Raw genomic sequence first — 15,086 nt, forward strand, 5'->3', positions numbered from 1 at the left:
CTAATAAAGCTATTTATCAAATATCACCAGCGGGTAGCTTGAAATTATATTAGAATAAAGAGTTACTGGGAATTTGCAACTCTGCAAACACACGCTTTCAGTAGAAACTAAGCACTTTCTTCTGAGTAAATCAAGTAAAGGGAGATCCCCCACAGATTGAAGGAGGGAGGGGCTTCTATAAAATTGGAAATTGGAGAGTCAGTTCAAATGAATAACACCCCTGTATTCAAAGCAGTACTTCTACTACTGTGCCTTTAAAACGAAGGATTATCCCAGAGGGAAGAGTGGGAAAACCGTACACTGACCCACTGTCTCTCCATCATTTACACAGAAAGATTAGAAACAGAATAAAGTCAAGCTCCCCAAACGTCAAACATCAAATACACCATCATGTATAAAACAGATAGCTAGGGCTTCCCTGGTGGCGCAGTGCTTGAGAGTCCGCCTGCCGATGCAGGGGACACTGGTATGTGCCCCGGTCCAGGAAGATCCCACATGCCGCGGAGCGGCTGGGCCCGTGAGCCATGGCCGCTGAGCCTGCGCGTCCGGAGCCTGTGCTCCGCAACGGGAGAGGCCACAGCAGTGAGAGGCCTGCGTACTGCAAAAAAAAAAAAAAAAAAAAAAAAACCAGATAGCTAGTGGGAACCTGTGGTTAGCACAGGGAGCTCAGCTCGGTGCTCTGTGATGAGCTAGATGGGTGGGATGGGAGGCAGGGGGAGGTCGTCCAAGAGAGAGGGGATATATGTATACATATAGCTGATTCACTTCATTGTACAGCAGAAACTAACACAACATTGTAAAGCAATTATATTCCAATAAAAAAATAATAAAGTGGCTGTCGATAGCCGAAAAATCACTTAGGAATTTAGTACAGATGTCTGTCATCAAACTATCTTTTCATTTCAACTATATTTGCCTGGGGTGGGATTTTATTTAAATTCAGGAAGCAGTAAATATAATCAGAGGCTAATAAATGGCTTTAGAGGCTCAGATTACTCAAAGTCATCCCAATACAGCAGGAAAAATATATTCCCCACATTGTCCTCCTTTTTTTCATTATTTCCCCAACCCTCTGGAACCCTGGGTCCATTTTCTATTTTATTGGATATTACTCATTAAAATAAATCACCATCACTTCTGAAACAATTCAGTGATAACCAATCAATAACAAAGGACACACGTTGCCTACTGCTACACTGACAATAAAGACAAACAAAACAAAGCAGTGAAGTATGATGAAGAAGCAAGGTGCTTCTTAAGAGATGATGATAACCTCAGTAATGTACCAACAGGCAAAAATCTTAAAAGCAACATTAGTGAATTTCAAAAAGCTGGTTTGTTTTTCAGAGACACTCTGGCTGTGTTTCTCCTATTCATCTTACCCTAGACTGGCATTTTTTCTCCCGTCTCCTCCAGACACCCAATGCCCACGTAAGATGGAAATGCTCCTGAAGAGAACAGGCAGCTTCTCTTCGAGCAAAACAGCCTCTATCCGAATACAACAGGCGAAGCAGTTCATAAAACTGACAAATGACCAGCACTTCTGAAAGAAACACCCCAACCAGAATATTCAGAAATGGCATTCAGGGTATTAAGCAATTAAATGTTGCCTAAACTGGGAAGTGCCAAGAACATGCAGTTGATCTGTCACTTCACTGCTTGTCAGCATCTCCTGCCTGCCTTAGGCCTATCATAGGTCACATCCCTGGAGGTGGGCAATTTCTCCTTGGTTTTCTGCTCCCTTAAATAGCCTCTCTTTGGGGGGACCTTATTTCAACTTACTTTTCTAATATTTTGCTAAAGGAAATAAACAGATCAGTTACAAATGGATTATCACTTTGAAATGTCAATAATTAAGAGTATCTGGGTTGCAACAAAAATTGATGCATTTATTTACCATGGAGCAAATAACTTCATTAAAAGGATTCACATAATCTTCACTGCTCTATTGCCTCTCAGATCTACAAGTTTATCATGCATATTCGAATGACTACAGTGGCAACAACAAAAAGAACAAGTTATAAATCTATTTTTTAGGTCCCTTAAAGTTTAAATGACTAGAAAAATAAGGATTTTTCATTGACCTTGCTTTTGGTACAGATTCTAAATAAGAAAAGACATTGTTTTCATTACAGTAACCACCCCCCGCCCTTATCTGTGGAGGATACATTCCAAGACCCCCAGTGATGCCTGAAACCACGGGTAGTACTGAACCCTATATATACACTATGTTTTTTTCCTATACATACATACCTATGATAAAGTTTAATTTATAGATTAGGCTCAGTAAGAGATTAACAACAATAGCTAGTAATAAAATAGAACAACTATAATAATACACTGTAATAAAAGTTATGTGAATGTGGTCTCTCTGTCTCTCAAAATACCTTAGTGTGCTGTACTCACCCTTCTTCTTGTGATGATGTGAGATGATAAAGTGCCTATGGGATGAGATGAAGTGAGGTGAACAATGTAGGCCTGGTGACGCAGGCTGCTATCGACCTTCTAACATATAAAGGAGGACCATCTACTTAAGGTGATCCTGGATCACTGAGCCATGAGGATGTTGATGGCTGGATATCAGGGGCAGACGATGTCAATGGCTAGGGATCCTGGGTGGGACGGCGTGAGATTCCATCACAATACTCAGAACAGCGCACAATTTAGAACCTGTGAACTGTTTATTTCTGGAATTTTCCATTTAATATTTTTGGACCACAGTTGACCTTGGGTAACTGAAACCTCAGAAAGTGAAACCGCGGGTAAAGGGGTTCTACTGTAGTTTAAAATGTATTTTCTAGAAAATTCCCCTCCCTTAAATTTGTGTAGTGCTTTACAGTGTTTCAAAATATTTTCACAGATATCACCACAGTTGATCCTCCCCAAAACGTTATGGGATAGCAAATTCCAAAACCAGAATAGGTCAAGGGGTCCTAACTGGATTCATTACACCCCATTACTCCAGCCACCATTGTTCATAGCCTTGTTCTCATATTTTTAAATCTCATTATGTCTTTCTGCTGCAAATTTAGTAGTAACTTCTTCAATCTTTCTTCTAGTTCATTAATTCTCTCTTAATCTGTATCTTAAATGCTATTTATACCAAACACTCAGTTTTTCATTTTAATAATTCCAGTTTTTACTTCTAAAAACTGATCTTCAGATCTGCCTGTCATTTTTGCTTGATTATCAAAATGCCATTTTTATTTTAACAGAAAGTAACAAGTACTGGAGAGGATGTGGAGAAACTGGAACCCTGTGCACTGTTGGTGGGCATGTAAAATGTGCAGTTGTTATGGAAAAAAAAAAATTTAAACAGAATAACCATATGATCCAGCGATTCCACTTCTGGATATATACACAAAAGAAGTGAAAGCAGGGTCTTGAAGAGAGATATTTGTACCCCTATGTTCATAGCAGTGTTATTCACAACAGCCAAAATGGTAAGCAATCCAAGTGTCCAGTGGCTAAGATTCCATGCTCCCAATGCAGGGGGCCTAGGTTCGATCCCTGGTCAGGGAACTAGATCACATATGCTGCAACTAAAGATCCCGCATGCCACAAGGAAGATTCCACATGCCACAACTAAAATCCGGCACAGCCAAATAAATAAATAAATATTTCAAAGTGTCCATCGGCAGATAAATGGGTAAACAAAATGGAGTATAAATAATGTATCATTATTCAGCCTTAAAAAGGAAGGGGATTCTGAGACCTGCTGCAATATGAATGAACCTTGCAGGCACTGTGCTAAGTGAAATACGTCAGGCACAAAAAGACAAATACTGTATGAGGCAACTTACATGAGATACCTAGAACAGTCAAATTCACAGACAGAAAGTAGGATGGTGGCTGCCAGGGGCTGGGGGAGGGGAGAAACGGGGAGTTAGGGTTTAAGGCATGCAGAGGGTTTGTTTTACAAGGTGAGAGCAGTTCTGGAGATGGATGGTGGCAACGGTTGTACAATATTGTGAACGCATTTAATACCACTGAACTGTAAGGTTAAGATGGTAAATTGTAGGTTCTGCGTATTTTACTACAATTGAAAACACTTGTTAAATGTGCGGGGCAATCAGCAGTTCAGAGGACAGAGACCAGGAAGCAGAGGCTTCCCGCGTGTCTACCGCGTGCTGACCTTTGACCTCTGCATCCGCCCCCCCCCCACTTGCTCTTCTCAGATTCCCCCAGGCAGCGCGACAGAATTAGAAATACATAAAGTATTAAATAAAGGACAATTACTATTATTATGGTCTCACCATCATTCTCATTAAGGAAACAGAGAAGAAACTCAGGCTCAGAGCGCTGGACCCATGGTTACGCCCAGCAGTCTTTCCATGACTCCGTTCAGAACCTGCGACCACGTGCCCTTCAGGTGCTTTCCTGGGAAATGATGGGTCCTTACTCGCCCTGGAAGTCATAGCCCTGACTTGGATGCCTAAGTATTTCAATCACGAGCTGATTTCTTCACCTCCATAAGGCACAGGTCTGGGTCTCAAAAGATGCTTTGACCAGTACAACTTCTGAGGACAGTTTTTACAACAGGAACTGCCCTACGAGTAGACAAAGGCCACTGAACAGAAGTGTCCGCCCCCTGGGCTCAGTCTCCCCTGGTGACCCAGAGCTGGGACGCTGGGCCAGGCTTCCAGGTCCACTGCAAAAGACAGCTGCTTTCCATGCCATCAAAGAAGCAGCATTCAAGAGTCTAACATTCAAATATAATCAGGATTTACCCTTGTTGGAGGCAAAGTCTGGTTTTGGGCAGTAAAAAAGGCTATAATGAGTTGCTCTGATGGATTTCATTCAGGCCTGCTAATGCACTGTCACATCAGTAGAGACTTGATGGGAAGCAAATGTAATCCTTTTAGGACAGATAACTAATGCTCTCCCGGTCTCCCCAGGGTGTTTCTTTATGAGCGGATTTATTCTTTGCTAATGCCCTAAGATTAGTTACTGATGACCTGATCTAAACCCCTAAAAAGTCCAAAAGCTCTCTTTAAACTAAAAAAATTAATAGGTGATACTCTCCCATAAAAGAGTGACTCCGTAAGGCCACCATCGTTCCACCCACCAGCCCCCTGTGGTATCTGCATCGCTCCCTTTTGCAGGACACCACGTCTACACTGCAGCCTTCCAGTGGTTCTCAAACTTAGCCTCGCGTCAGAATCCGCTGGAGAGTTTGTTTAAAGCACAGCCTGCCGGGCCCCACCCACCACCACAGTTTCTGATTCAGCACATCTGGAAGATGGCCAAGAATGTGTGTTTCTCACGAGATCCTGGGGGATGTCTCTGCCGCTGTTCCCAAGATCGCATGTCACCACCCCCTTACTTTTCCACAGTCACTTCTGTGGGAATGCTGGACATCCTCTTGGGATGCCAACTCCTCAGTAATTCTGCTCACGTCATGTCTAAACCCCAGTGGGGACCAGGGGCAGCCCAGGTCTCCTCCCTCTTGCGCTGCTCTCAGCTCCTTCTGCCCTTCTTCTGCCCGAGGAGGGGTCAAAAACAGGGTCTAAGGAATGAGGAGGTGGAGGGCGTGCCCAAGGACCTGGTTGGCTCTTTCCTTTTTGCTTCCACACCACCAGAGGGGAATGAGGGAGCACAAGCCCTCACCAACTCTTTTCCTTCACAAAAGGAGATGCTTCTCTCGGACCCTGAGAAGCAGAGGCAGGGGCAAGGCAGGACTGGGTGTTCCTGAGTTTCCTGCCAAACGACCAAACTAATGTCGTCTTAACAGCACTTAGACTCTGACGCCTGTCTTCAGATACCAGTCCCTTCATGAAACCTTTCCCACCTGGACGTCTGAAGGACATACCTTTTCTGCCTTGTATACATGTATGTCCTTTTCAGTTCATCCCCTCCATGCCTTATTCCCTTCTGAATTGTGCACAGAAAATACTCATTAAATATTTACTGAATTTAATTGAAACATACTCACAGGTCAGACAGTGAGCACTGTACCATTTCTAAAGCAAGAGTCATAGAAATTATACATCAACAGCATTTAATATTTAGAAAAGTTGTTTTCAAAAACGAGTCCCCTAAAAATGTACTTCAGGAGAAAGACATGCAGCTACGGACCAGAAGAGCATTCATAATACTTCTGAAAGTTTCCAAACATTCTACGTATTCTTTCCAGGAGCACATGTATAATATAACGCATTTGGCCCCCTAAAAACTGTTAACAGTAAAACGAAAATTAACCTTGGGAAATAATGCAGAAATTAAATTGATTTGCTCGATGATTTTCTTTCTTAGAAGCATGGCCCTTACTTCACTTACATTACCAAAGAAAAATGTAATAGCGATAGTGTAGAGCTTTCCTTTAAAGGGAACAAAAGATGGCAACTCACCTTAGAATTAGTTGTAACATCACATCTTCACAATGTAAACCGATGAGAGTTCTAAATAATGCCAGGGACACCACACAAAGCTGGGAAGCAAGAAAAATATCTCTTTCAGATATTGGAAGGACAGCTCTACTTCACACAGATGGTAAATAAATCAGAATTACAAAATAAAATGACCTTTTTTTTTTTAGCAGTTTTGATTAAGAAAAATGTAGAATTACCCTCCTAATAAAATGCCTGTCTCATATTTCCAACTTGTAAAGATCCAGATAAATATGTTCCCTACAACTCCCCAATACACACACACACACACACACACACACACACACACACACACACACACCCCATCTCCTACTTATGTCATTTGTTTTCCTAGTTATTTTCAAATACGACACTGGTTATTTGCAAGACAGGGCTAACAGAACATTGCATATACCCCAGCCATCTCTCTCTCTCCAGAGTCCTCAGCCCTAAGCCTCAGCTCTTCTTGCCTTATCTCTTGGCTTTGGGGTAAACATTCTCGCGGGTTCCATTTCCCATAGTGCTGAGGGACGATGATATACTTTCCTAGGATGTTCATTAAAAAACAAGATTTCTTGCAGTCTCTGATTTCCAAAAAGGAAAGATAAACTGTCCAACAGAGAAGGTTCCCAAAGGTGCATTATAAAATCACCGTGCCTTTTGGGAGTAAGCTTTTGCTGCTCCATCAGGCCACTTAAGTCATTTAGGCTCTCATTCTTTGTACAGGAGAATAAGGGCGAGCCTGTGTGCCAGGCAGGACAGGTTTACAAGCTGGTCAATGAAATCCGTAACGGTGTTGTAGAGAAAGAGCTGTACTTGGTGTGCCCCAAAACATCTCTTGTGCTCAGGACAGGTCACACCTTACAGTTAGGAAGAAGCAAATACTTCATTCTGTTCCTTCCACGCCTTTGCACATGCTGTTTCTCTGCCTGGAATGTCTTCCTCTGTCTCCTCTGCAGGATAACCCTACTTATTCTCAAAGACGGACTGTAGGCATCACCTCTCCTAGGAAATCTTTCTTCTCTTTCTCCCAGGATTACCACTCAACACCCGCTTTCCCCAGTCCGAGTCCTCTCTATATGTTGCCATAGTAACCTGGGCAAATCACTATCAAGGGTGCTCAGCACCGTGTATCTGTCTTTTTATTACTGAGTCCAGGGAGTTCATTATTCTACATACAAGTATCTTTTCAGACACATGATTTGCAAAGATTTCTTCTTATTTTGTCAGCTGTTTTTTCAATTTCTTAATGGTGTCCTTTGAAACACAAAAGTTTTTACTTTTTTACAGATTTTAGATTTCTTCTTGAATCAGTTTCAGAAGTTTGTGTCTTTCACAGGAATAAAGACACAGACCTACTAGACAATGGACTTGAGGATATGGGGAGGGGGAAGGGTAAGCTGTGACAAAGCGAGAGAGAGGCATGGACATATATACACTACCAAACGTAAGGTAGATAGCTAGTGGGAAGCAGCCGCATAGCACAGGGAGATCAGCTCGGTGCTTTGTGACCGCCTGGAGGGGTGGGATGGGGAGGGTGGGAGGGAGGGAGACACAAGAGGGAAGAGATACGGGAACATATGTATATGTGTAACTGATTCACTTTGTTATAAAGCAGAAACTAACACACCATAGTAAAGCAATTATACTCCAATAAAGATGTAAAAAAAAGAGTAAAATTTTAGTAACTATGAAAAAAAAAAAGAAGTTTGTGTCTTTCTAGAATTTGCCTGTTTCACCTAATTTATCCAATATTTTGGCATGCAGCTGTTCACAGTATTCCCTTATAATCCTATTTATTTATTTATTAACTACATTTTTTATCAATGCATACAGATGTCATTAACTATGAAGAAAAGAGAAGGCATATTTATTACAAAAATCAGAATCATGGTTATTTCTGCAGGTGAGGGAGAGGGTTGTAATCAGAGAGGGCTACCAAGGGGCTTATGAGGTGTTGGCAATGTTTCATTCTCCCCTGAATGATGATGACATGGTGTTTTCTTTACAATTAAACTGTATATTTAGGCTTTATACAGTTTTGCTCTGTATGAATATTGTATCTCATTATAAACTCTGACAAGGCATCATTCCACTGGGCAGAGGCTGCAACAGTAGTTCTCAATGTCTGGTCCAAGTCTTCCCATGGGTACAATGGAGATAATCCTTTTTAGTTCTATAAGGTCAACAAACAGTAATACCCCCTCTTTCATTCTAGATTTTGCTAATTTGACTCTTCTCACTTTTTTTCTTAGTGGTCTAAAAGTTTGTCAATTTTGTCAACTTTTTCAAAGAACCAACTTTTTTATGAGGTTTTTTAGTTTGTTTTTATTGAATGAAAGATTCTTTAAATTCTACAGTACTTCATAATTTTCAAAAATTTCACACACATTGATTCCATATAATCCCATAATATCCCTTTCCCCCCCTACCCCTATATTGCCCTTCCTTCCTTCCCTCTCCCCACTGGCAACCACATTTGTTCTCTATATCTGTGAGTCTGCTTCTTTTTTGTTTTATTCACTAGTTTGTTGTATTTTCTAGATTCCCCATATAAGTAATATTAAGACAGTATTTGTCTTTCTCTGTCTGACTTATTTCACTTAGCATAATGCCCTCTAAGTCCATCCAAATTTTGCAAATGGCAAAATTTCATCCCTTTTTATGGCTGACTAGTATTCCATTGAATATATATATACCACATCTTCTTTAAACATTCATCTGTTGGTGGATACTTTGGTTGCTTCCATAGCTTGGCAAATGTAAATAACGCTGCTATGAACATTGGAGTGCATGTATCTTTTCGAATTAGTGTTTCTGTTTTTTTCGAATATATACTCAGGAGTAGAATTGCTGGGTCATATGATAGTTCTATCTTTAGTTTTCTTGAGAAACCTCCATAGTATTTTCCACAGTGGCTGCACCAATTTACATTCCCATCAACAGTGTAAGAGGGTCAAAGAACCAACTTTTGCTTTTGGTGATTTTCTATTGATTTTGTTGTTTTTCTAGTCTTCATTTCCTTAATTCTGCTCTAATCCTTATTATTTCCTTCCTCCTGCTTGGTTTGAGTTTGCTCTTCTTTTTCCAGTGTCTTAAAGTAGAAGGTTAGGTTACTGATTTGAGATTTTTCTTCTTTTTTAACGTAGGTGTTTATAGCTATATATTTCCCTCTTGGCAGTGTTATACTGCATCCCGTAAGTTTTGGTATGTTGTATCTTCATTCTCATTTATCTCAAAGTACACTCTCATTTCCCTTGTGATTTCTTCTTTGACCCACTGGTTACTTAGGAGTACTGTTTAATTTCCACATATTTGTGAATTTTCTTTCTGTCAATAAATTTTAATTTCAATCCATTGTGGCCAGGGAACATACCTGGTATAATTTCAATCGCTTTAAATTCATTGAAAGTGATTATCACATGGTCCATCTTGGACAGTGTTCATTCCATGTGCACTTGAAGAGAATGTACATTCTGCTGCTGTTGGGTGGAGTGTTCTATAGATGACTGCGCTAGGTCTAGCTGGTTTATAGCATTGTTCGAGTCTCCTATTTCCTTATTCATCTTCTGCCTACTTGTTCTATCTATTATAAAAAAGTAAGGTGTTGAACTATCCCACAACTATTGCTGTATCTTCTATTTCTCCCTTAAATTCCACCAGTTTTTGCTTCATAAATTTTGGGACTCTGTTTTTAGATGCATATATATTTATAATTGTTGTATCTTTCCAAGGGATTGACCCTTTATCATTATAAAATGTCCCTCTTTCTCTCTAGTAACATTTCTTGTTTCAAAGTCTAATCTGTGGCTTATCAGTATAGCCACTCCAGCTTTGTTTTGGTTGCTGTTTGTGTAACCTATTTTTTCTATCTGTTAACTTTCAATCTACTGTTATCTTTGAATCTAAAGTGTATCTCCAGTTGGCAGCTAATAGTTGGATCTTGTTTTTTATCTAGTCTGACAATCTCTGCCTTTTGATTGAATTTTTAATCTATTTACATTTAATATTATCATTATAGTTGGATTTATATCTGCCCTTTTACGTTTTGTTTTCTATATGTCTGATGTCTTTTTGTTCCTCTATTCCTATTTTACTGTCTTCTTTTACATTAAGTGAATGTTTCCCCCATAGTAACATTTTAATTCCTTTAATGATTTTTTTTTTACTATTTTTTTGAGTTACTAGTGGTTGCTCTAGAACTTACCATATACACCTTAATTTATCAGACTCTACTTCAGATTTATACTAAATTAATTTTAGTGAAATACAGAAATGTTACTCTTATATAGCTCTATTCCTTCTTCCCCCCTTTGTGCTATTACTGTTATACACATTACATCTACATATGTTACAAACAATAACACTGTTAATTATTCCTTTACCTTTTTTTGCATTTTTAATGGGTCTTTTTTCTGAAGTATAGTTGATTTACAATATTATATTAGTTTCAAGTGTACAACATAGTGATTCAACATTTTTATAGATTATACTCCATTTAAAGTTATTATAAAATATTGGCTATATTCCCTGTGCTGTACAATGTATCCTTGTAGCTTATTTATTTCATAAATAGTAGTTTGTACCTCTTAATCTCCTACCCCTATCTTGCCCCTCCCCTTTTCCTCTCCCTACTGGTAACCACCAGCTTGTCCTCTACATCTGTTTCTGTTTTGTTAAATTCATTCATTTGTTTTACTTCTTAGATTCCACATGTAAGTGATAACACACAATATTTGTCCTTCTCTGACTTATTTCACTCAGTATAATGCCCTCTAGTTCCACCCATGCTGTTGCAAATAGCAGAATTTCATTTTTTCTATGGCTGAGTAATATTCCATTGTATATTTATACCACACCTTTAGCCATTCATCTGTTGATGGACACTTAGGTTGCTTCCATATCCTCGCTATTGTAAATAATGCTGCTATGAACATTAGAATGCATGTATCTTTACAAATTAGTGTTTTCATTTTCTTCAAATATACCTTTGCTTTTAAAACAATAACTGCACTTAAATAGACAGCCTTTGGAGAGAGGGTTGCAAAGGATTATACTAATGGTATAAGAGGATTTTCAAAGTTAATCAGAGCACCAAACTAAAGAATAACTACCTAAATTCACAACTGCCCAGACGTGCATTTCAAAACACTTATGACAGAAATATGATCTCTAAATACCCAGACTTGATACACTTTGGTTCCCTGGCTTTACCTGAACTTAATTAAGCCCATATGTTCCCCTGTACCTTGTCTCCTCAGAAGCACATTCTGCTGGTTCTACAGAAGAAAGTGCCAACCCAGACAAATTGAGAAAAATTGTCCTATGAAAGGCAGTAACTCCCACCTCCCTGACAGAAGGGCTCCTGATAGCAAAACAAATTATCTAGTTCATCTCTTCCCAAATAGAAAAGTAATGGCTACAAGAAAACAGAATATTCATAATTTTATTCCAAAAACAAACTCTCCTGAAATCTCTCTTGAGCTATAAATTCCCTTCCTCTGGGGCCTTCCTTACCCGAAATGGGGTGTTGATTCGGCTCGTGAGAGTATCTAGGATGTGGACGTTCTCATGCTGGTGCAACAGGATAAAACGGAGGAAGATCTCAAGTAGTGCTGGCTCAGAGATGCTACGCAGAAAAAGGTCCAGATATGCAGTTGTGGTCATGACCTCCTCCACAGTCACCTGGGACCAATGACAGAGTGAGCACAGGTGAGCATCCCTTCAATGCTCTGATACATGCCTCCTCAATGGCCCCCAGCCTCACCGCAGTGAACCCATCAAGGCAAGAACACGCCTGCCACAAGAACACACTTCAGAGCTTCATCTGAAGCCCATAACCTATTCACATTCCATAAAACCTCATGCTGCTTCTGCCCTTTAATTCAGCAAGGGAAAAGCAAAGGCAGAAAGAAGCAATTCAAGTGTTCCAGCGACTCTAATTACCAGATGCAGTTCGAACACCATCAAGATTTTAGCGTGTAATCACAAAGGAGAAAAAAAGATAACAGAAAGTATTTCCATGGTCAGTAAGGGATTAATTATAAAGCTCAGTACAACTTGTTTCATTATTAGTCATTCAGTAAACCTTTATTGGGACCTGCTATGTACAGGAGCTAGGAACATAAGAACATATTTTCTGTCTAGGAAGTTGGGTTATATATATGCTGTAGCAAACAAAATAATAATATAATAAATAGCAAATGAGAGGTCCAGACACAAAATGCTGTTGAACACAAGATGTTCAGATATGTTTCTGGAAAGTTGTAAGCCAAATTTTTATAACTGAATAATATATATATATAAGTATTATTTATAAAGTGCTATAAGAGTTTACTGCTTATGAAGTAACTGTGACTTTTTTTAATAATACAGATTACTATTTTCTATGTGGTGTGATTTTCCCACGTAGTAAAACGTTGATCTTTCAGGAAATAGAACCCTCTGAACAGTCAAGTTTTTCAAAGAGCTGAGGATTTGATCCTTAAAGCATCAAAATTTTAATTTTACACATGTTTATTGGGAATATTTTAAGAGCTAATATACGTTTCTTCGTCCTCCTAAAAGCAGCATAGGGGTCATCAATTGCCTTGCCATCTGTAATATAGAAAGACTCAAACAGGGGTACGTGAAAATCACGAGGGAAACAGTTCAAAATTTCAGATTCCAACCTTACACCCTAGAAAGCTTAGAAATCTCCCCTGCCATGAGTCTAATGCACCTGATAAATGAAACAGATGGTGATAATTTTTGAGTGATTACATCTTTTCTTTTCCAGTATTCCATCTTCTTTCTTCCTCCCTTTAAAAGCATTAACTGTCACTTTATCATACTGTTACTGGGCCATTCCTTTAAAAATCCATTCCTCTTCTCCTTTTCTGCCTTCAAAATCCACAAATCGGTTTAGAAACCACATCTCCAGACCTGCTATATAAGCGTAGATAGGCCTTGTGTGGATGCATCTGTGCAAAAAGGCTTAAATTACTTTTACGAATTTCTTGGTTCTTAGGGATGTTCTAGATAGATGCGTTCAAATAGATAATAAGATAATACCAAACCAGTTCTGTCTGTTTTCTTTATTCTAAGCACGGCCCCTATAGGACATCTGAATCCACTCTCAGAATCTATGGACAGCTCACCCGGCAGTACCGTGAGCGGCCCGAGCACCGCGTCGAGCCCTTCGCTCCCCAGCCCAGAGCCAATCCTGTGAGCCCTCAAACACTCAACACACCCCTGTGTCATCTGGCCAACGGTAAAGGGCTCTCCGTGGCCCAAATATAGCAAAGGAAATAGGTAAGCATCCACCGCATGGCAGATAAATTACGTCGAGAAGACTGCTTCACGTGGGCTGCCCTGCTTCTGAAACAAACTGCTCCTATCCTGTGTTCTCCCATGTTCGCTAGTCCCAGGCTCACGGCACTTATAATACTGTCCTGGGACACGTGCTGTGACTTTTTCTTTATTACTCCAGCGCAATGCAAAGAGCCTAGCGCATAGAAGGTACTTAATAAGCGTTTCCTGAACAAATGACAATCCCCAAGGACCTAGCAATTGACATCTGTCAGAGTTGAGCTTAAGTTTTTAATTCCTCCCTCTTCTCTGCATGAGATCTGAAGGCCCCAGTGAGTGGGGATATTTCTTTATAAAGACCTATAGAATAACTGATGTCACCAGTATAGCTAAGGGGGAAAGCCTTTAGGCAAAAATCTAATTCCCTAACAATCCTGATCACTAGAAAAAAACTAGCACTAATCATTCCAAAGGGGCCTTGCATGTAGTTCCTGCAATACCGTTTTTTCAACTTACCTATGGAGTGCTGCTAAGCTGACACGTCACACAGAATTCCAGGAGCTGCCTCTGCATCAGTAATGCAGCATGAGTTTTTCCCCCCTTAAGTTACGCATGACCGTAATAAGCTCAAAAGCACAGCAATAAACTCTTTAGAATCTAAATCTCAGTCTTCAGGGCCTGGCATGAAAGAAGGGAATTAAGCATCTATTGTTTACTACTCTTAAGCTGGAAAATGAAAAGATTTTTTTTTTTTTAAGAAATCCAAGCTGTCATTTATAAGCTAAGAGGATTTAAGAAAGCACTTGGGGGGGGGCGGCATTTACATAACATGCTATAAATATTAAAAGCCCAATTCTATTAAGCATCAAGTTGCAAAGTCTTTATAAATTGAGGTCACACTCATCTTAAACTAATACCCCAACCAAGAAAATCTGGTTCCATTCTCTATCCATCTCTTCCCTCCTCCATATTCTCAGAGCCCTTAGAAGCCTTTTACCCCAGAAAATCTTCTCCTGCCCCATTACCTTACTTCTCAGAAACTTCCTCTAATCCTCCAAATAGGTCACCTCCTTAGTGAGAAAGAGACTAGAGCCTAAGTGTGACCACTTGAAAGCTAACGATGAACCACCATGGGAAGGCGGCTCTGCTGGGAAGACTGTAAAACTCAGGTTCCCCTGACGCCCCAAAGAGCAAGTACCAGCAAAACGGGAGAGCAACCTCCTCCTCGTGGTCCAATTAGGAAGGACAATCGGCTGCTGATGTAAGGAGGACCTTCTGCTTATGGCTGACTGTCAGTATTTATTGACCTGTTCTATAAAGAACTGCAGGTAGCTATGAATTTACATAGAAATTCTACTAGAAACGGTAAATGAGGTTCTACCACATAATATGCAATAATAAAGCTTAAGAATGCTAAAGCTTAGGAAC

General features: G+C 39.9%; 1 protein-coding gene across 1 annotated transcript in view; it reads right to left on the bottom strand.

The window, feature by feature from the left end:
- FHIP1A (FHF complex subunit HOOK interacting protein 1A) overlaps positions 1–15,086 on the bottom strand; it is a 270,219-nt gene that overhangs the window by 24,259 nt on the left and 230,874 nt on the right. The window contains exons 7-8 of the mRNA XM_082838676.1: positions 11,886–12,053; positions 6,351–6,430 (exon numbers count right to left, since the gene is read on the bottom strand). Of these exons, the coding sequence (XP_082694802.1) occupies positions 6,351–6,430; positions 11,886–12,053 (248 nt within the window). The remainder of the gene's footprint in view (positions 1–6,350; positions 6,431–11,885; positions 12,054–15,086) is intronic.

The sequence above is a fragment of the Leucopleurus acutus genome (genome assembly GCF_964270905.1).
Source record: "Leucopleurus acutus genome assembly, chromosome: 4".
NCBI lineage: Eukaryota > Metazoa > Chordata > Mammalia > Artiodactyla > Delphinidae > Leucopleurus > Leucopleurus acutus.